We start from the raw sequence: 20,144 nt of genomic DNA, 5'->3' as shown, positions 1-20,144 counted from the left end.
CTTTATGAATGCATCCTTTGGGATCTGTATGCCATTCAGCAAGTGTGATCATATATATATATATATATGTATATTATTTAAAGTGTCAGTCTGTATTATTTTGTTTCTTAACTGAAAGCAGAAGCATTTCTGAGTGGAGAAGAAGATAAAATATTGTGTTTATTGGTACCAGTGTGCTGGAACCACCATCCCTGCTAATCCTAATACAGTATATATATTCTAAAAACTGGGGTGTTGGGTCGCTTTTCGTGGGAGTTCTTCTTCTTCTGGCCACGTCACACGTCTTTACGTACTTACGTCATACGTACAGCCTCTAAAAGAGGATCCGGCTCAGTTTTACTGAACGCGAGCGGCTGGTGGAGCAATGGAGACTTCAGAAGAGGAAACTCAGAGCTCAGTAGCTCCTCCATTCACTCATAGTAAAACCAAAGAAATGAAGGAGTGAAGTTTCTGACTGAGCTCTCTCTCTCTCTCTCTCTCTCCTCTTTCTCTCTCTCTTTCTCTGACTGAACATAACCTGGAATCGGATTCTTCCGCTCCTAAAGGAGACCACATCGCATCACATAGAGGATAAAAATGATTCTTCCGCATGTTCTGTGCAATTACCCATTCTCACCAAAGAAGGCCCTAAATTCCCTAAATCCCACAAATCCCAAAACTTACAGACATCAGCTTTAAGCAGCCAACAATACTTAGCATGCTGGTGTTGATGCACTGTACTGTGTTTTTTTTTTTTTTCATCACATTCAGTGCATCAATGATCCAGTTGTTGCTGATGTGAACAGCTGGGTCACCCGTGTTTCTGGCGTGTTGAAGAACAGGCGCGCTCTGAGATCAGATGGCTTTTGTTGAGTAAAAGTGCTGTTTCAGGCTGAGGGATGAGGCGGTGCAGGCGTGAGGGGGTCCCGGCAGTGTCTCAGAGAGCCGGGGTTGGGTCACGTGAGTGACCGCATCCACGCGGTGACAGACCGGCCTTTATGCTCAACACAGTGACATCAGGGCTGATCTGGAGGCCGGCATGTTCCTCCACTCGGCCTATTGTGTCTCCCACAATGCCCTGAAAGATCTCACTGCTTCTGAGTGAGTGGCGTCTGCCCGCTGCCTTCCTGAGCCCCCCAGAGTGGTCTTTGGGTGGGTGTTTTATATGTGTGTGTGTGTGTGTGTGTGTGATCACTGTTTACAGGCACATTATTCACAGTGTAGGGTAATGAGAACTATAGCACTGGCACTGTGAACTGTGGGCTGTGAGACAGGAGGCCGGACCAGAGGGAGCGACACCAAGTGTGTGTGTGTGTGTGTTTGGTGTGTGTGTGTCCATCATGAGTGTCAGGCACCAGAGAAAGCAGCCAGAGTGAGAGTGAGATACAGATACAGAGAGATGTCGCTGTAGAAGGACAGTGTGACCCTGAGATACTCTGCTGTTTTATTATGAATGAGAGAGAGGAAGTTCTGGAGAGCTGCAGTATTGGACCTGAGGGATGGACAGATCTGAAGAAGGAATGACTGAAGGTGAGGAAACTTCAATCAATTTCAATTTATTTTGCTTTTTGTTTCTGCAGAAAAGCATGTTTCTGTAGGTGTTTGCCATGTCCAGACTGCTTTCTGAATACGTTTAATGACTCAAATTAATTATTATTTTTTTTTGCTCAATGTCTTTTAGATACGTTTTTTTCATGTCTGTGTGAACGTGTCAAATCAGATTTTTTTCAAAATATCTCTGCATTCAGAGTACATTAATAAGATAAATCATCAATATAATCAATATAAAAGACTAAGAGTACAAAATTAGAGGAGCAATTATATATTTTTTTAATGTTACGTTTTTTAATGTAAGTATTTTTTTACAGGCTGTAAGAGCGTGTCCCGACCCACCAGATGAAAATTTTGGGTGGCACAAAACCTGCTGATTTTATCTGACTCCATCCTCAGCTCAAATTTTAAAAAAAGGCTATAAAATGAGAGGGGTAGCTTGGGGCACTGGGTGATGTATGGGTTTAGGGGTGGAGCAAGAGGAAGAGATGAGTAAAAATAGACAGGACTTATTATCCAAAGTGCATCATAGCTCTACGCTCTAACTTTTGCTTTTTTTACGCAGAGTGAAGCAGTGTGAGATGTCTGAGTTGGAGCAGCTGCCCAGGGCGCACCTCGCGGCGACCCTGCAGCACTGGCGGCGGGATGCGGAGGACCCGGTGGAGCTGTGGTGGTTCGGTGACCCCTGCGTCTCCCTGCTCTGTTACTGCTCCTCCGTGGCGCTGGTTCTGGGCCTGGGTCTGGCCGGGGTCTTCGTGCTGTCCTCGGCCGGCTCCGTCACCGGCCCCTCGGCTCTGTGGCGGCTGGCCGTGGGCTCCACGCTCTGCCTGCTGGCGCTGGCCGTCCTGCTGAAGCAGCTGCTCAGCTCGGCCGTGCAGGACATGGGCTGCATCCGGAGCCGGAGGAGGATCCTGCAGCTGCGCAGCGGGGGCTTCATGGACCCCCTGCTCCTGCTGGCCACCGGTCTGGCCCTGATGGTCTGCGGTGCTGCACTGCTGCTGGGCCTCAGCCGCTCAGAGACGCTGATGTCCGGGACGGTGCTGCTGTCCGGCGGGGCTGCTGTGGTTCTGGCTGTGGTGATCTATGGAACAGTGGTGTTTATAAAGAAACGTAGGAACAGGAGGAGGATGAGGAGGAGAAGAGTAGTGAGGAGGAGAAGGAGGGTGAGAGTGTACACAGTCACAGGACAGAGGAGCCAACCGTGGAGAGTCTCGGCCTCCAGCCAAGCAAGTCTGATATAAGACAATGAAAAAAGTAGAAAAAGTAGAAATTAAGGAGGAGAGAACATGATGAGGCCAAGATGCATGAAAAAAAAAAACTGTGATTAAATGCCAGATACCGCAGGTCACCATCATTACCACCCACTACACCAGCTGTCCACAGCGGATGTTGATGCCTTCTATGATGCCCATACATCTTTAGAAATGAAATATCACATCCGTCTGCACCCACTAACACTGGCTCAGACTCAGACTGATTATTCACATTGCCTTGTCATGAGCACGTTGTCAAGTGTTTAGCCTCGTTCACAGGATAATAATACTTTACAAATTATACAGGTGTGGCCGTTCTCAAGACGTCCTCTGAAGAGTTTATGGTCAGTGTTCGTACTGCTCTTCTATGAGTTTTTAAAAATGTGTTTTAAAATAAAGTTCAAGATTCTTTTTTTATCAATATCTTGTGACTGTCATACGTTCTACCGCCCTCTAGTGGACATAATAGTAAAAAAAAAAGCAGTAAGATGATTGTTTTTGTTTTGTTTGTTTTTTTTGTGTGTTGATGTTTTTCTTGTGTTGCAGCACAATCTAGTGGTCAGACTGACGAACTGCAGCAAGAGCTTCATCAATCGAAAAGTATTTTCCATTAAATATTAGTGGAAGGAAATTTATTCAAAATGTGGACAGAAGAACAAATCATAAATCCCCAGTCTCTTTCTAATGTGATTTCTTTATTGAAATACATCAAAACTCTACAGAGAATCTACAGTAACAAGCGCTTTCTTTACAACAATTATTCTTTTTAATTATTCTAATTTGTTTTTTGTAAGATATGAATAAAAATTGTAAAATGTGGTTGAGAAGAAGTATTTAGTTTTGGTAAATAGTAATAGTACAAATCTTACAACAATACTGTAGTACATATAATATTAAAAATATAATATAAAAATAATATTGAATAAAATAGAACTAAAGGCTAAAAGTTAAATTATGAAAAATGTGCTCTGGTAGTCGTCACAATAGAAATATCCAATCTAGACCTATTTCTTCATTAAAAGGATCATTTGTTCATAGTTTTATTGTTTTAAATAGGTATTTTCAGTAATTACATGTTTCAGTAATTATAATAATAGTAAAGATCTTTCCAAAGATACAAAGTATACCAGTTTATCTTACAGGGGAAATTAATCGTGATTGTTCAGTTCAGTTAAACTTCAGTAACAAGTGCTTTCTTTAGAACGATACTTTGGTCATTATTTCCTATTTGAAACAGTTGTTATGAATAAGCTAAGAAGACAATTAAATAGAAAAGAGTGGGCCCTTATCCTAAAACAGCCCCCCTTGTTCCCTAGGGTTGAAAAAACCTTGCTAAAGTGCCCTTTAGAGTGGCAAAAACAAGACAAAGTACTCAATTGGCTGCGTATTGCATGGGAAAAATCACAAAGTACCATTTAGAGTGCCCTTTTTTTTGTAATAAATTATAATAAATTTGTAACGAATGTGTGTCCACTAGAGAAAAAATAATAATGTATCTTAAATTAGTGCCTATATGTAGTTATACTTTCAATAAACAAGGGGTTGACTATTAATGTGACTGATACTGGTGACTTTGTATGAAAAATAATATTAAAAAAAAAAAATTACACCTGAAGCAGTGTGAACACAAATAAACCAGATTATCTGAATGATGTATTAAGTGCTGCAGTGCTGCCGTCAGTTCATTCAATAGAGAAATGAATGTCCAGATCATCGTCGCTGTCTGTGTCTAGAACCTCCTCCTCCTCCGTGTCTGTAGCGACTTTCTGCTTCTCACCAGAGGAGATGTAATTGTCCTCGATGAATCCGTCGTCGTCTTCCTCGTGATCGATGGTGTACACCTCCCTCTCCCTCATCCCGTGGGCCGCGAGGGTCCCGGCGTGGCTGAACTGACTGGCTGTGTCCCCCTCAGGCAGGAGGGCTTCACTGTAGCCTCCAAAGAAGCGCTGGATGATGCGGTATCTAACTACCAGCATGATGACGAAGGCCACAGACAGCACTGAGAGCAGCAGACCGACGAGTATCGGCCAGGGACTCGAGCCTGCCACGTTCTCCTCCATCATCCTGGGGTTGGAGGCTGGATTAGAATATAATAGCACAGAAAAATTTATGTTAAAGAACAGGGAAACTAAATCTGAGTTTTCTTTCTAACTGGGTTCATTTGGCTTCTCTGATCCCTGGTGTAAATATATAAAGTAAATCTATCTCATAAATACTGTATCTTCCCTGTTTTAATCAGGCAGTACTCAGACATACACAGATGCGAATCAAAGTATACTTTAAAATAATTCAAATTAATTAAAGTATAAGATAAAGGGGTAATCAGAACGAGCAAGGTCAACACTGAGAAACAGCAGCAATAGGGATTAAACATACCAGGAACAAACAAAGTCCAGAGGTCATTCACAGCAAAGCAGTATCAGAGATCAGGCAAGAATCAGGGTGGGTAAATACAAACCAAGGTCAAAAAACAAGGGAGCTAATGGAATAACAGCCAATGGATTAACAGCCAATGGAATAACGCTTTGTATGAGTACGTTATGGTCTATTTGTATAAGTAAGAGCAGGTGTGTTCAATATTCTGGTGATGAGCTTCCAGTGCAGTGTCATGTGATCATGAACAAGTGTGATTTCAGTGTGTGTTGTGTTCTGGGTAGTGAAGTCTAGAGACTGGAGATCACAGTTGAGTTGAGTGTGGAAGAGTCAAGGCTAACATAGCTCCACCCCCTCTTTTCGAGTCTAAGCAATTGTGCAACTATCGTAGTGAACAAACTAGCAAAGCTATCCAAAGGAAAGGGCTAAAAATCTATAAATTATATTTTAATTTTGCTAAAGGCTTCACATAACACTCAAGTTTAGTATTGTACAAAACATATCTGAATATAAAAATCAGTTTCTTCTTGAGTTTAATGGAAATACTGAGTATTTAATGAAAATCTCTACTCTTACTAAGACATTTTAAACAGCCTCTGGCTACCCATGATTCTGTGTTGCCATGTTTTTCTTCCTGTCTTTTTTTATTTTTACCCATAAGTTAAAATGATTCATGTCTTAAAAATCCATGACTACATGTAATTTGACCAAGTCTATTCTTGCAGGTTTCAGCAATACTTTAAAAGCACATGCAATAGAGCAGAAAATGCTTTAATCATTCAGCATTATTATAAAAGAACCTGCTCTTCATTCCATAAAAGCACAGAAAAGGCAGAACAGACAGTAATAAGAGTTCCTTTTTTACCATTAAAATCGTCTTTAGAATTTTCTCCATCCTCCACCAGCAGTTTCCTCTGTAATCTTCCCAGCATGCTCTCACCCTGCATTTCTTCTGTCAGACAGGAGCAAAAAAACACTTTCTGAAATTCCAAATCATTAGCCTTTTGTGTTGTTAGTAAAAAGGGATTGGTGGAAAGATTAGAAACACATTATTTCTGACATTTTCATGCTTTAATGTCTGTTTCTAGAGGTCACAGTTCGAGATTTAATCAGTTTCTTCTGCATGCTCCAGCAGGTTAAACTGGGCCCAGAATACAAATACAAATACACTGGGCCCAGATACACAGGCCCAGAACTGCACAGGCCCATTACCTACAGTGCCCATGAGTCTCTGTTCAGACTGGAGACAAAATTCTGAGAACCTGAAGCTCATCTTCACCAGGTAGAGTCGATTAAATCACCTGCATTCAAACCTGACCGTCCCCCAACAATACCATCACACTTTAACAATACCAAAAACTATAGAAATAAAGCAGTAAAAGCTTAGAAAACCTTTTTTTAATGAAATAATGTCTTAAAATTATGAAAAGATTAATTACACTACACAAATGAAATCTTAGAAAGTAAAATCCTTCTAAATGCAATCTCTATATAAAATATTTTCCTTTTTGAACTTATATAAGATTGAAACAAAAACTTGATTCAAGTGATTTAATCTACTAAAAGTCTTGGCAGATGTTGAAATTATGCTTAAAACATGCAGACATATGTATCAGTGCAAAAAAATCTTTCAGTAGGAACAAGGAAATATTCATATAGAAATATTGCTTTTTGCTTTTTTATTTAAGATCATTTTTAACACATATTAATTTAAAATTTTAGAATAATGTTAAAAGTCTTTTTTTTAACATGAGAAAAATTATTACTTCAACATTTCCACATTATTTCATAAATATTATTGATTATTTATCCATACTAACTCAAACAAGAACATACTGTACTTATACCGACATCCTTATAACATTTTAGGATGTTTTATTATTTTAGACACGTTAAAACATATAAAATGTTATTAATACAAATAAAATGATGACAAAGAGACAAATTACTGTCAATTGTGAAAAGTCATGATTTCACTCTTTTTTGTCAGAATTTTGATAAAATGCTGCCAGAAACAGCAATTTTTGTAAAAATGGGCTTTTATAATTGTATAATGAAAGCCATGACTTGCCACTTTAGTGACATAAAATTATTATTATATGTCACATATTATTTTATACACAACAGTGTCTGTATGGCTCTAGCTACACTTTACATTTTATAACTATGAGAGTACAGTACAGCTGTTTTTAATGAAAAAGAAAACTGAAGTTCAAAGTGTTTAGTTTTAAAATGTAATCTATACAAACTTTACTTCTGAGAAAATATACTTGGACCTTCTGGTTAATTTCTATAAAATCATACAAAATATTTTGAGACTCATTACAAATTGCATTTTGATCAAGCAATGAATGCAGAATTAAAAGATATTATATAAATTCATAAGAAACATTAAACCTCAAACAAACTACACAGAGAACAAATCTGTAAAATATATCATCTGAAAACAGAAACTGAGCTCGTCACCGCAGTCATATGACCATCATGTGAACTGGACTAAATGATAGTTAACTTTCCTAAACAACATTACACTGTTTTCTTAAAATGATAAAACATAATACAATAATACATACCAGTAAACACAGCCCAGAATCAGACTTCAGACGACTTCAGCTGAATTCAGCTTTCAGATCATACAGTAAAAATCAGCTGCAGAGTTTCTCTCAGAGTGGAAAAGCAGACATGAAGCTTCTATAGAAACATCTTGATCAAAGGTTGAAGGAGGAGTAGCACGTACCAGCAGAGCTGAGTTGATAAATAACTTTTATAACTGTATAATTTGTCTGTAAGTGACTCTACTACAACTGCGATATCCACGTTTGAACAGATTTTAATGCTGATATTTGATTTGTACAGTTATAATAAGATCCTTAGTGAAAGAGATATATATGATTTATGTATGAACTTTTGATGATCACAGTTTAGGTGATTTTGGATACTGTACTAAAATATCTGCATTTTATAACGCAGTGCAAATTGAAAAGCGCTGCAAAAGCACAAAACACATCAAAATTACAACACAGGCGCAGCAAATAGAAAAACGCGCTGCAAATAGAAAAACGCGCTGCAAATAGAAAAACGCGCTGCAAATAGAACCACAACACAACGGAAGTGAGTCACAACACAACGGAATTTTCCCGGGGGACCTTAAAAGATGCTGTACCAGCTAAGCTGCGTTTTCAGTAACGTCTCGGACTTCACTATGTGTACAAAGGACAATAAGTGGCAAACAAGGCGTTTTGTGAAGCAGAACTTTTAATAATATGCACACAACCGTGGTAATCACAGGTAATAAACATAACTTACTTTTCAGAAGCTTGTTTGCCACTTATTGTCCTTTGTATACAGCTGGTACAGCATCTTTTAAGATCCCCCGGGAAAATTCCGTTGTGTTGTGACTCACTTCCGTTGTGTTGTGGTTCTATTTGCAGCGCGTTTTTCTTTTTGCAGCGCGTTTTTCTATTTGCTGCGCCTGTGTTGTAATTTTGATGGATGTGTTTTGTGCTTTTGCAGCGCTTTTCAATTTGCACTGCGTTGGGCTTTCTCGGCCACCGTAGAGGGTTTAGCTTACTAGCTTCCATGCTGCAGCACCACTCGCTCGCTCGCTCGCTCGCTGTTGTGCATTTTCTTTCTGACCAAATGAACACACACTTTGAAAATCAACTTGTTTTAACTGTGTTTGAGCTGTGCTTCAGGTTCCTCAGAGTGTAGTTCTCCTCTCTGCCCCAGAGGTGGCAGTGTTATTTCTCTTTTATTTTGTTGAAAAATAAAGATTTAGATTTTTTAGAAATCATTTTAATTACTCGATATTTTTTTTTACCTCAACAGAGTGGTAGAGAGAGCTTAAGCCTTACTCCAGCTATTAAAGACACAATATGATAAATATTAATTAATTAATTAATTCCTGAACATTCAGAAAGTGACTTCTTTACTTCAACTTTAAAGCAAAACGGTATGAAGTTGGGATGTCACTGATGGTTATCCCAGCATGATATGGTTTTTTATATATATAATAAATAAATGAATTAATTAATTAATAACTGTAGTGAAAACATTGTTAAAACTTGAACATATATATATATATATATATTTTTTTTTTTTTTAAAGTGAAGATTATATCATCACTTTCCAACGAAAAAAAAAAAACAAGTATCTCTATTTTGGTTTACCACATAATTTAAGCACAAACTGTACACTGTGTCAAAGTTTCTTTATGAATGGACCAATAGAAATTCTCTAAAATGACAAAATGACCTGAAATAAACTCTTTTTACATTGACTTCCATTGAAAGTTATGTTTATGGTTTTCATTGGACAGCGACGATATGTTATATTGATATATATATATTGACCCCCCTATACGTCACATATATATATATATATTACACATATGCCAGCCTATAACAGGGTTCATACACTTTTTAACCAATACATTTACATGATTTTTTCAAATTTTCATGACCATACGAAACCATACGATTTCTAAAACATCAGTGCAGACATGCATAATAAAACAAAAAAAAATCAACTAAAACTATAAATTGATTATAGTAAAAAAATTATACTTTATTATTTTTAATAATAAAATGTGTGTCAGAGCCTGAGTGCTCCGTTGTGTAGAGGCTAAATTACTGAATTAACTCATTAACAGATATTCCATTTTTTATGACTTTTTCAAAACTTTCTGGGTATTTTAATTTTTCCAAAACTTATCCTGGCCTGGAAATTGCTATTTTTAAATTCAATGGCTTTTCCAGGTTTTTCACGACGGCATCGAACCCTGCTAAAAGCACGTTTTAGAAAAGTGCATATGAGCTTTTCTGCCTCCATAATGGTGCACTGTGCTTGGACCCTTTTGATTATCACTTGTAAGTGTAATTTGAATATATTTTGAGATAAATGAGTGTCTACATTGTCTACTCACTTCACTCACTTCAGAATTTGAAGAGTAGATTTTATTGTTTAGAACTAATAGCTCCTCTTCTTTTATTTTATTTTTTATTTAGCCTTTATTTAACCAGGTCGGTCCCATTGAGACACAATGATCTCTTTTTCAAGGGAAGCCTGGCCAAGACAGCAGCCTAAACATCAGTTTCAACATTTAAAACAGACAGTTCACAGTTAAGCCATAAAACAAAGAATCAAACAATAAGGAATCAAACAGTAATGTACAATTTACAGTCTGGATGGGTCAATATGGTTGAATAACAGGACCTTCACACAAAACATGAACAGAAACAAGAGGCTGATTCCAGGTTTCTTACAAAATTTCTAAATGTTCTAAGGGAAATAAGTTCCTTCAGTTTCAGAGTACTCTGCAATGAATTCCAGGCAGCAGGTGCAGAATGCATAAAGGAGCGTTTGCCGAATTCAGTGCGAACTTTGGGAACATTGAGGAAATAGCAATCATTTGAGCGTAAAGAATAAGTACTCTGGACTCTCGAAATGTAACCACTTAAATATTGAGGGAGTTGCCCCAGGATGGCTTTATAAATAAAAATGTGCCAATGTGAGAGACGACGTACAGCCAGTGAGGGCCATTCGACCCTGCCATATAATGTGCAATGGTGGGTGAGAGCTTTACAACCTGTGATGAACCTCAGGGCACTATGATACACAGAGTCCAACGATTGCAGACATGTTGCAGGGGCATGCATATAAATAAAATCCCCATAATCCAATACTGGAAGAAAAGTAGCAGAAACTAACTTTTTCTTGGCAGCAAATGAGAAGCATGTCCTATGACGATAAAAAAGTGTAATTTCAGCTTTAATTTCTTGACTAGATTTTCTATATGAGATCTAAAGGAAAGTCTGTGATCAATCAAGATACCCAGATACTTATAACAAGGCACCAACTCAATTGCAGTCCCTTGTAGGGAAAACACACTAGGAGAGGGCTCAGGTATCTTCCTGCCATTTGAGAAAATCATCACTTTGGTTTTAGAAGCATTCAGAACAAGTTTTAGGTCTGTAAGCTGGTGTTCCACAAGGTTAAAAGCGGTCTGTAAATAGCCAATGGCTTTGGCAAGAGTGGAACCACAACAGTAAATAACTGTATCGTCTGCATAGAAATGGAATTTTGCATCAGGAATGTTTCTACCAAGTACGTCTACATAAATACTGAATAAAATTGGTCCTAAAACAGATCCCTGGGGCACACCTTCTATTTGTCTTCAGATCTTCTTGGAACAAACAGAGCAAAAGAATAAGAAAGGAAGATGAATATGTTATCTCCTACCTCCTACCTGCATTATAACCTATAGAGACATCATAGCGCTGCTTCTTATGCATGCTTCTTAAGCAACTTCTCTTCCTGAAGTGTGTGAGAAGAAAGGCAGGTAATTTAGTTCAGCAAAGCAAGCAATTCAATCAGAGACGCATGCAGATAAAGAATATAGGCTCGGTGCATATAGCAATCAAGCAGTGCGAGGGTGGCAGCTGATGCACCTGAACGTCCTGACACCACTGTCCCTGAATTAACACCCGTCTCAAGACATAACAATACATCTATTGTTTGTGGCCAGAAATACCAGAAATAGTGGAGAAAAACATCTGCATTTTCTTACCAGCTACAGAGATGAACTGACAAACACATAAAACATATGCAGAGTTGATAACAGTATGTTTAATTAAATACTGTTTACAAGCAGAGAAAAAATAAGACATAAGTTCATAAACCCAACCCTTGCTGTGCAGTCTGATTGCATTGTGGTTCAGCAATCTAAATACATAGAAATCTCCTTTGAGACCCAAAATCTACAGCTCTGAAAATAAAAAATGAAGAGAACACTTCAGTTTCTGAATCAGTTTCTCTGATTTTGCTATTTATAGGTTTATGTTTGAGTAAAATGAACATTGTTGTTTTATTCTATAAACTACAGACAACATTTCTCCCAAATTCCTAATAAAAATATTGTCATTTAGAGCATTTATTTATTTGCAGAAAATGAGAAATGTCTGAAATAACAACAAAAAGGATGCAGAGCTTTCAGACATCAAATAATGCAAAGAAAAATAAAAAATCATTTTCATAAAGTTTTAAGAGTTCAGAAATCAATATTTGGTGGAATAACCCTGTTTTAATGCATATTGTCATTATGTTCTCCTCCACCAGTCTTACACACTGCTTTTGGATAACTTTATCGATAACTTTATTCATAACAGCAACAACTAAAGAAAGAAACTTCATTCTGTCGCATAATAGGGGTGTTTATGCTGTAATATGGAGCGTTCTGTAGCTTATTAGCATTCACTTCGCTACACATCATCCCCAAAATACTCTTTCATATTCTGAATCTGCTGTGATGAATATTTAAAACTCTCCAACAGTGATTTGAGACTCATTCGTGTCTCAGTGCTCCACAGATGTGATCTGCACGTTTTTGAACAATAGGCATTTATGGTTTACGTGACTGACATGTTATTCTACACACTTCATCTAAATGTGAATCAAAGACAATTATACTGACAGAACAAACAGCATAACTTAAAAAAAGAAATAATTTTAAATATATTTATTTGGTGGAATAACCCTGGTTGGTTTTTAATCACAGTTTTTTATTCATGTATCTTGGCATCATGTCCTCCTCCACCAGTCTTACACACTGCTTTTGGGTAACTTTATGCTGCTTTACTCCTGGTGCAGAAATTCAAGCAGTTCAGTTTGGTGGTTTGATGGTTTGTGATCATCCATCTTCCTCTTGATTATATTCCAGAGGTTTTCAATTTGGTAAAATCAAAAACTCATCATTTTTAGGTGGTCTCTTATTTTTATTTTTATTTTTTCAGAGCTGTATCAAGTCAAGTCAAGTAGTTTTATTGTCAATACTGCATATGTACAGGACATACAGAGAATTGAAATAATGTTACTCTCCTTCCCAAAAATGACAGAAAGTACAGAAAATAGATATATAATATAAAAGAATGGAGGAGACACTATATGTACAATACAACAAGGACACAGTAGACAGAAGGACATTTGTGAGACAGAAGACAATAGTGCAATAGTGATGGGGGGTAAATGGTTATGAATAATTGGTTTAATGTTTTTTGTGGGTTCACAATTGTTTTTTAAGCAAAATACTCAAAACCAATGAAGATATACATGTTCAGATTTGCCACTTCTCTTTATAATTATTATTATAATTATATTTAAACCTCAGTAGACACATGGTGGTGGTAGGTTCAATTATGAGTTTGGATAAATCCCACACTAAACCACATCAAATTTTAGACCAAATCCTTGTTCAGTCTGTTTATCGTTCATCCCAAAGACAAAAAAATATTCAAAAACTCCATGTCAGCTGATGTTGGTTCCTAGTACCACAGTTTCAGTTTAGAATTAACTTCTTCTTAAAGAAGGTGTAGGATTCTACCTGAGCAGGCTCTGCAGAGCATGACTCATTTTTGGCTCGAAGGCCACAAAGGCAGGACACATCCTGCTAAAAATAACAGGGAACCTGATGAGTGTCTTTTCTCAAAAGCTTTAAAGCCGATAGTTCATCAACCACCGTCTGCTTCCACTGACCTTCTGGTATTTTGGTGACCAATTATCCACACATCTTTGGAATCACTTTGGAAACCCTTAATCATCTCACTCTGTATCTCAGTCCTTTCTGATGTTTCACGGTTGGTCATCCTGCTAGACATCCTTTAAAATCTCCAGAAGCTTCCTGAGGAACAGCAAGAAAGAAAGATCTCCTATGTAGGACCTTCAGCGTTCACCCGGCCGACGGTGGCCAGGAAGCAGCGCTGGAAGAGGCGCTCAGGCTCGGCCGGTTGATTGGCACAGTCCAGTTTTCTGTTGGGAAAGTTTCGGCGGAAACCCTGAGGTCCACTGGCATGGCTGGGCTCAGGACTTGGTTCTGGTCCTGCATAGAAAGACATATCAATTCAGACTGTATCAGTACATTGTTAAGTGTACAGTCATGAATAGGGGTGGGACAATATATCAGTATCATGATATATCATATAATTTCTGTAATATCGTCAGTAAATTTTATTATCATTTCACTTGCTAATCAAGGGAGCAGAGTCTGGAGGAAGAGTGGAGAGACACACAGTCCAAACTGCTCGAGGTCTAGTGTGAAGTTTCCACCATTCAGTGATGGTTTAATGGAGAGACATGTCTGTCATCTGCTGGTGTTGATCCACTGTGTTTTATTATCAAGTCTGAAGTCAGTACAGTTTTATTTTCCCACAACATCTTACAGCACTTCATATCTTACAGCTTCCCTCTTCTGACAACAACTTTTAAGGAGATTTTATTGAGGTTTTTATTTTCCAGCAGGACTTGGCACACTGCCAAAAGCACCAATTGGTCTTATATAATATTCATCATTTCTAAAACACAGATTTTTGGCTTCTGAATGACTGAATTACTGAAATAAAGTAACTTTTCAATGACATTCTATTTTTTTAAATGCACTGTTATTTTATCCTCTTCAGTAACACAGATTCACATATAAACTTCTTTTACTAGAAACTTCTCAAACTGTCTCGGCCTTCAGCTCGCAGCCAGTGAATCCCACAGCTTTTCATTGTTCTCCATTAGCATCACTGTACTCTGTACAGCCAGTCTTACAGGTTTAAATCTACTTCAGCAAAAAAATACTTTTCCAGCTGTCAGAATGTGTGAATATTGGCCAATTATTTCAATATAGCTTGATGCATCAGCCTGTAGAACATTATGTAAAGGAAACTAAGCACTTTAACAATGTTTTAACAAAAAAAAATTATAACAATACAACAAAATACAACAGATTTTTACATCTTACATTTGACTTTTTTAATTGTAGACAATATGAACTATGAACATGAAGATTTCATGTTTTGTCTGCTTAACATCATTTAATTATTATGTTAATATACATCAATTCCTGCATTCAGAGCTGAGAAAATTGGTGAAATATAAGGCTAGACATTTGTTAAAAATAAATTATGATGTGATTTTAAACAGACGATTTCAACAAGTGATTGTAATCATGATTTGAGACACTGACGTTATTGTCTTGTCAGATGTCTTGTCAACAAACATGCACATGGTCCCAGGGGGCGGAGCCATAAGACACATTTCCTTTCAACCCTGATAAAAGCCTGTGTACCAAAACATGTTGACAAAAGATTTGGAATCACTTCAATTTTTGCCACTGCTGTGCAAAAGTATGCCTAAAAATGGACCATCATTCTATCTAATAATAGCTGAGAAGTGGTGGCCCAATCTCGGATCCTCTCAATTGATTGGCAGGACACAGAGGGGCTGATAACTGTTTGTAACTGAAAAGCAAGGGCAACGATTCTCACAATAAAACCCACAAATAAAACTACATTCATTATAGTCCTTATTCAGACTCTGTTATGTCCCCTGGTGTCTTGTCAAAAAGGCGAATCAGCCTAACACAAATAATTCAGTTTTCAAAAAGGTATTCAGACTTTGGGGCTGCATTCAATTTCAACTTTTTTATTTTATTATTAAACTCAAAATCTTACACTATGATTGACTGGCTGTAAATGAGAGAAATGAAACAGTGCATGTGGGACATTCTGCCTTTCATTTAAAGAGACACTAAACCATAAACCATTTCTTTTTTCCATTAATAGCTGAAATGTGTTCATTTAAAGTAATACAGTAAAAATACCAGCCATGCTTTATTTTTGTATAGACATTTCCTAACCTTTAAAAAACACTTTTATTGTTGTAATTTCTGTCTCTGCAGCGCCCTCTCAGGTTCAACTGAGCTATAGGCGAGGATGATGTGTATATGTACTTTGGTACTTTTGCAGATACATCATATTATGCGGATCAGTCAATCAATAATAATCAATAATTTGGCCCCCTTGCTGACGTCCAACCATCTGGGTCTTATCGCTATCAGAGGCACCCTGCTGCTGCTGCTGCAGCTCAGCCAATCAGCTCTCCCTCTTGCCCCACCCCTAAACCCATACATCACCCAGTGCCCCTTCCTAACCACCCCTCCCATTTTTCAAATTTGAGCTGAGGGTGGAGTCAGCAAAAATCCGGAGGTTTAGTGCCCCTTTAAAAAAAGTAAAGAACTGTGGAAAACTGGACCTACACGATTCCAGATGAATGGAAAAATGAATGTACATAGACTATATGGATAAATGTATTATCGGGACAGATGCTCAATTACTGTTTTTATTCCAAAATCATGAGTATTTTTAAGACAAACTCTCTCTATTGTCCATGTCCACAGTGTGGGATTATTATTAAAGTGAGAACTAGAGAATCTTACAATATTGCCCACGATATCGATGATATCATGATAATGTGATTCTGCAATACTCAGTATATTACAATACAATAATCTACGATACTTCAAGCATCTGTGTTACTAAAAAGGATAAAATACTCCTAAATAATCAAATTACCGGGAGCACTGAGGGGAAGGCCACTGTCCAGCCGGCTGGGTTTGGTGGCGATGAAGAGGTAGCAGAGAACACACACCGTCACGAGGAACGCCAGCAGGACCACCGCAGCAATCGAGAGACCCACCAGAGCCCCAACACTGAGAAAGAGAGAGAGCCAGAGAGAGAGAGAGAGAGAGAGAGAGATGGAGAGAGTGATAATAGACAGTAAAGGAAACATCAAAAAAGAGATATAAGGATTGCAAGAGTAGAATAAATAGGGATAGAGAAAAAATATATAAAAAAGGAAAAAGAAGAATTAGTAGAGAACAATGAAAAAGGAAAGAAAGAGAAAGAGTGAGATACAGAAGAATGAAGATGTAAGAAAGACAGAGAAAAACAGTAAAAAGGCTGTAGATAGGAATAGAGAGAAAAAACAAAGTAAATGAAAGAGACAAGACACTAAATGAAAGAGAAAAAGAGTGAGAGAGGAAGAGAAGATAAAAAGAAAGGTAGGATGGCAGACAGCATGATGGAAGAAGAAAGAGTGAAGGACGATGGAGAAGACATAATAGAGTAAGATACAGACAAAAAGAGAGGTGGAAACGATGGCAGTAAAGAAAAGAACCAAAAATGGATAAAGAGAAAGAAAGCAAATTATTAACAAATAGTAACAAGAAAAAAATGATGAAGAGAAATAAAAATAAAGGGAGAAGACAAAGTATAAAAAAAGGAAAAACATAAAGAAAAAAACAAGAAGCAATAGCAAATAATAAAAGAAAGAAAGAAACAGAGAAGGATGGAGTGAAAAACATAAGTACAGAAGGATGGAGAAAGAGTGAGATTGAGTGATGGAATAAACACTAAGGCAAAAAAAAGTAAAGCAGAAAGAACAAAGGGAAAATATAAATAAAAACCAAGAAGCAAAAGCACATAATGAAAGAAAAAAGAAAAAGAAGGGGGTTGAGTGATGGAAAGACACTAAAGGAAATAAAAAAGGTAAAAGAGAGATGGAGATTGAGGCTTGAAAAGAGAGATGTAAAAATGTAAAAATGAAGGAGGTAGATATTGTGAAGCTGGAGCTGGTGCGCGCACCTTAGCCACCACATGTATCCATACTCGTAGGGGAAGAAGCTGTTGGGATCGTCGCAGCAGTATTTAATATCGTTAAATCCGCAGCAGAAGGCGGCCCGCTGGTCCCCGCCGGGTTTCGGGCAGGTGAAGCCGCGGACGAACGCTTTCTCCGGGGTGTAATAACCCGAGCACACCGCGCTCATCCTACCGGACAGACCCGCCTCTCCCGGCGGTTCATCTCCCTCACAGCCGCCCCTGATCCGCCGCCGGAGTTCACACTCACTTTATTAATCCGGTTCTGATCTTTATTCAGGGTTTAATCGCGTTATTCTAATGATTACTTTCACCAACGAACTTCTTACTGAGAACCAGAGAACTCCAGTGCGCCGGTTGGCGCTCAGTTTTATCTGCGCTCGTCGCCCCGCCCCTAGCAACAGAGACACGCCCCTTGACAACAACATCATTTAGGAACTTGGTACCTTGTTGCCTTCATACAGTCAACAGAAATTTGTTTTATCCCAGCTGGCACACAACCGACCTTCAACATTAAAATGTGGTTAAAATATGACTGAAGTAATGTCTGTTGTTGTTACAATGTTAAATGTTTTTGCAAACGTTAAAATTTCAACATTGAATCAACATAATGTCCTCAACCTTCTTATAATATTTATTTGCAGAAAATTAGAAAAGATGCAGTGTCGCTATCAGACCTCAAATACTGCAAAGAAAACAACACAACAATTAATTTGCAAACAACAGCCCTAATGTTTGCATCTCTCCTCCACCAGTCTTACACACTGCTTTTGGGTGACCTTATGCCACTCCTAAAATAAAAAAAGTAGGTTTTTCAAAAGTTTTTTTCTGGCCATGACAGCTTTTGATGGTTACCTGAGCATTAATGGTGCTGCTGATGGTACTGATGCAAGAGCTACTGCAAACATGGTGATGTCAGAACTGCAAATTAACTGTTTTTCTGCTCATATATGACACATATGTGTAAATTAAATAAACGCAGAGTAACTATAGAGAGCATTACTTATCATTACTATATAATATGGCACGTTGGGTTCTACAAATCCCTACCAAAAACTTTGCAGACTGTTGCTTTAAAACATGAACAGTCTGAAAAAGAAAATGAGATTAAGCTTTGACTAGACCTGATGTAATTTCACTTGCCAAGATCCTCTGAAAATACGTCAGCACATTCAAAGTAGACACAGAAATCACATCCAAACCTTTTAAATGTGGAAATCATTGTGCGGCGATTTCACAAAGCTAATGTATAAAATCACTGCACTATTATCTATTGATAATCAGTAGAACCACTACCGCTCATTAATATACAATAGTTCAGGGATTTAATTCAATCGACGTGATCATTCACCATAACCAATCTCTTTCCAAGTCACATCTAATAATACCAGCTTTCAGATGAAAGACAGCCAGTAAACAGCTCCGACAACGTCAGCCGCAACTCCATTATTGTCTCCTGATGGAATGTTTATATTGTGGAGCAAATTCAATCATCGCCACCGACTCACACAAATGAGATGCGAGCGACGAGGGCGCATCTTTCTCTTTGGCAGGTTTAAACACAGACGTGCACAAAGCTGCACACCTGTGAGAACACCAGTTACTGAATATAGGGCAAAAATACAAAAGCCTGGTAAACAGAGACCCTGGATATCTGACAGGTTCTCTCTCCGCCTCAGCCATTAGTGTCTAGAGAGCAGCGTCTGCTGAAATGTGAGGCTAATTATGTTTTCTTTCTTTAACGATAAATCAGAATGCGGCCTTGTGCTTCTGGAGCTTTCCTATTCAAGGAATATTTGGATGTCACTGTCTTTTATTCCTGCTCACATGTTCTTTCAAAACTACCCATCTGATGTCGAGCTGCCCTGGTGAAAAAAAAAAAAAAAAATTAATTTACTTAAAATATTTGTATATTTTTTAAAACTTACTTAAAATATATTAAAAGTACATTATTATTAAGCTTTCATCAAATTAAAAGTCAAAGTAAACTTTGATCATACTTTTTAATAAGTACAATATAGTGTATTGTAAAAACACTATAAACTACTATGAAGTACACTTTTAGTTTAATATAATTCAATATACTTCTAAAATACTCATTTACAAATATATTTTTGTACAGTTTTAGCAAAGTGTGTTAAAAACAGCTGTTACAGTAGTTCACCTAAAGTACAATGTATCATGTAACTTTTTTAAAAGTAAATATAAATATTACTACAATTAATAAAAAAATAAACGCAAAAAGTTGTAGTACAGTATATTAAAATATATTTTAATACTCAATCTACGTTTTTCACTAGGGTGGTCATCTTCTTTTTTTTTTTAGTTTTGTTGAATGTTTTCCACATTTTAGCAAGACCTGGCAACTGACAGCGGGTAATTTTGCTTATTTCACTGCTAAAGACGTGAACCTGACAGTGTATACAAAATCATGTGTTAACTCCTAATGCAAGTAATATTCCAATTAGGATTGCAGATGTGAACAGATGTGCTGGAGTCTACACCTCTGGCAATA

The 20,144-nt window shown here is 37.6% G+C and overlaps 3 protein-coding genes across 4 annotated transcripts; 1 reads left to right on the top strand and 2 right to left on the bottom strand.

Annotated features, from left to right (window-relative positions):
- Positions 1–820: 820 nt before the first annotated feature.
- Positions 821–3,204, top strand: tmem125b (transmembrane protein 125b). Its single transcript, XM_007250643.3, has 2 exons — positions 821–1,509; positions 2,096–3,204. The coding sequence occupies exon 2, from the start codon at positions 2,112–2,114 to the stop codon at positions 2,769–2,771; it is 660 nt and encodes a 219-aa protein (XP_007250705.3). The 5' UTR covers positions 821–1,509; positions 2,096–2,111; the 3' UTR covers positions 2,772–3,204.
- Positions 3,205–3,459: 255 nt separating this feature from the next.
- On the bottom strand, positions 3,460–8,112 carry LOC103047584 (type III endosome membrane protein TEMP). Of its 2 annotated transcripts, none has more exons than XM_007250645.4 (3): positions 7,730–8,112; positions 6,022–6,105; positions 3,460–4,860 (listed from the first exon to the last, which is right to left on the bottom strand). In XM_007250645.4, the coding sequence occupies exons 2-3, from the start codon at positions 6,101–6,103 to the stop codon at positions 4,466–4,468; spliced, it is 477 nt and encodes a 158-aa protein (XP_007250707.2). In that variant the 5' UTR covers positions 6,104–6,105; positions 7,730–8,112; the 3' UTR covers positions 3,460–4,465. The 2 variants fall into 2 exon arrangements, with proteins under 2 accessions (XP_007250707.2, XP_007250706.2); XM_007250644.4 differs by having other exon boundaries at positions 6,022–6,108; positions 7,730–8,104.
- A 4,606-nt stretch (positions 8,113–12,718) lies between these two features.
- shisal2a (shisa like 2A) lies at positions 12,719–17,962 on the bottom strand. Its single transcript, XM_007250646.3, has 3 exons — positions 17,618–17,962; positions 16,547–16,683; positions 12,719–14,028 (listed from the first exon to the last, which is right to left on the bottom strand). Exons 1-3 carry the CDS (start codon positions 17,797–17,799, stop codon positions 13,859–13,861), a joined length of 489 nt encoding a protein of 162 aa, XP_007250708.3. The 5' UTR covers positions 17,800–17,962; the 3' UTR covers positions 12,719–13,858.
- Positions 17,963–20,144: the final 2,182 nt, after the last annotated feature.

The sequence above is a fragment of the Astyanax mexicanus genome, chromosome 8, assembly GCF_023375975.1.
Source record: "Astyanax mexicanus isolate ESR-SI-001 chromosome 8, AstMex3_surface, whole genome shotgun sequence".
Lineage (NCBI taxonomy): Eukaryota > Metazoa > Chordata > Actinopteri > Characiformes > Acestrorhamphidae > Astyanax > Astyanax mexicanus.
This window is presented reverse-complemented; position numbering and strand designations above follow the sequence as displayed.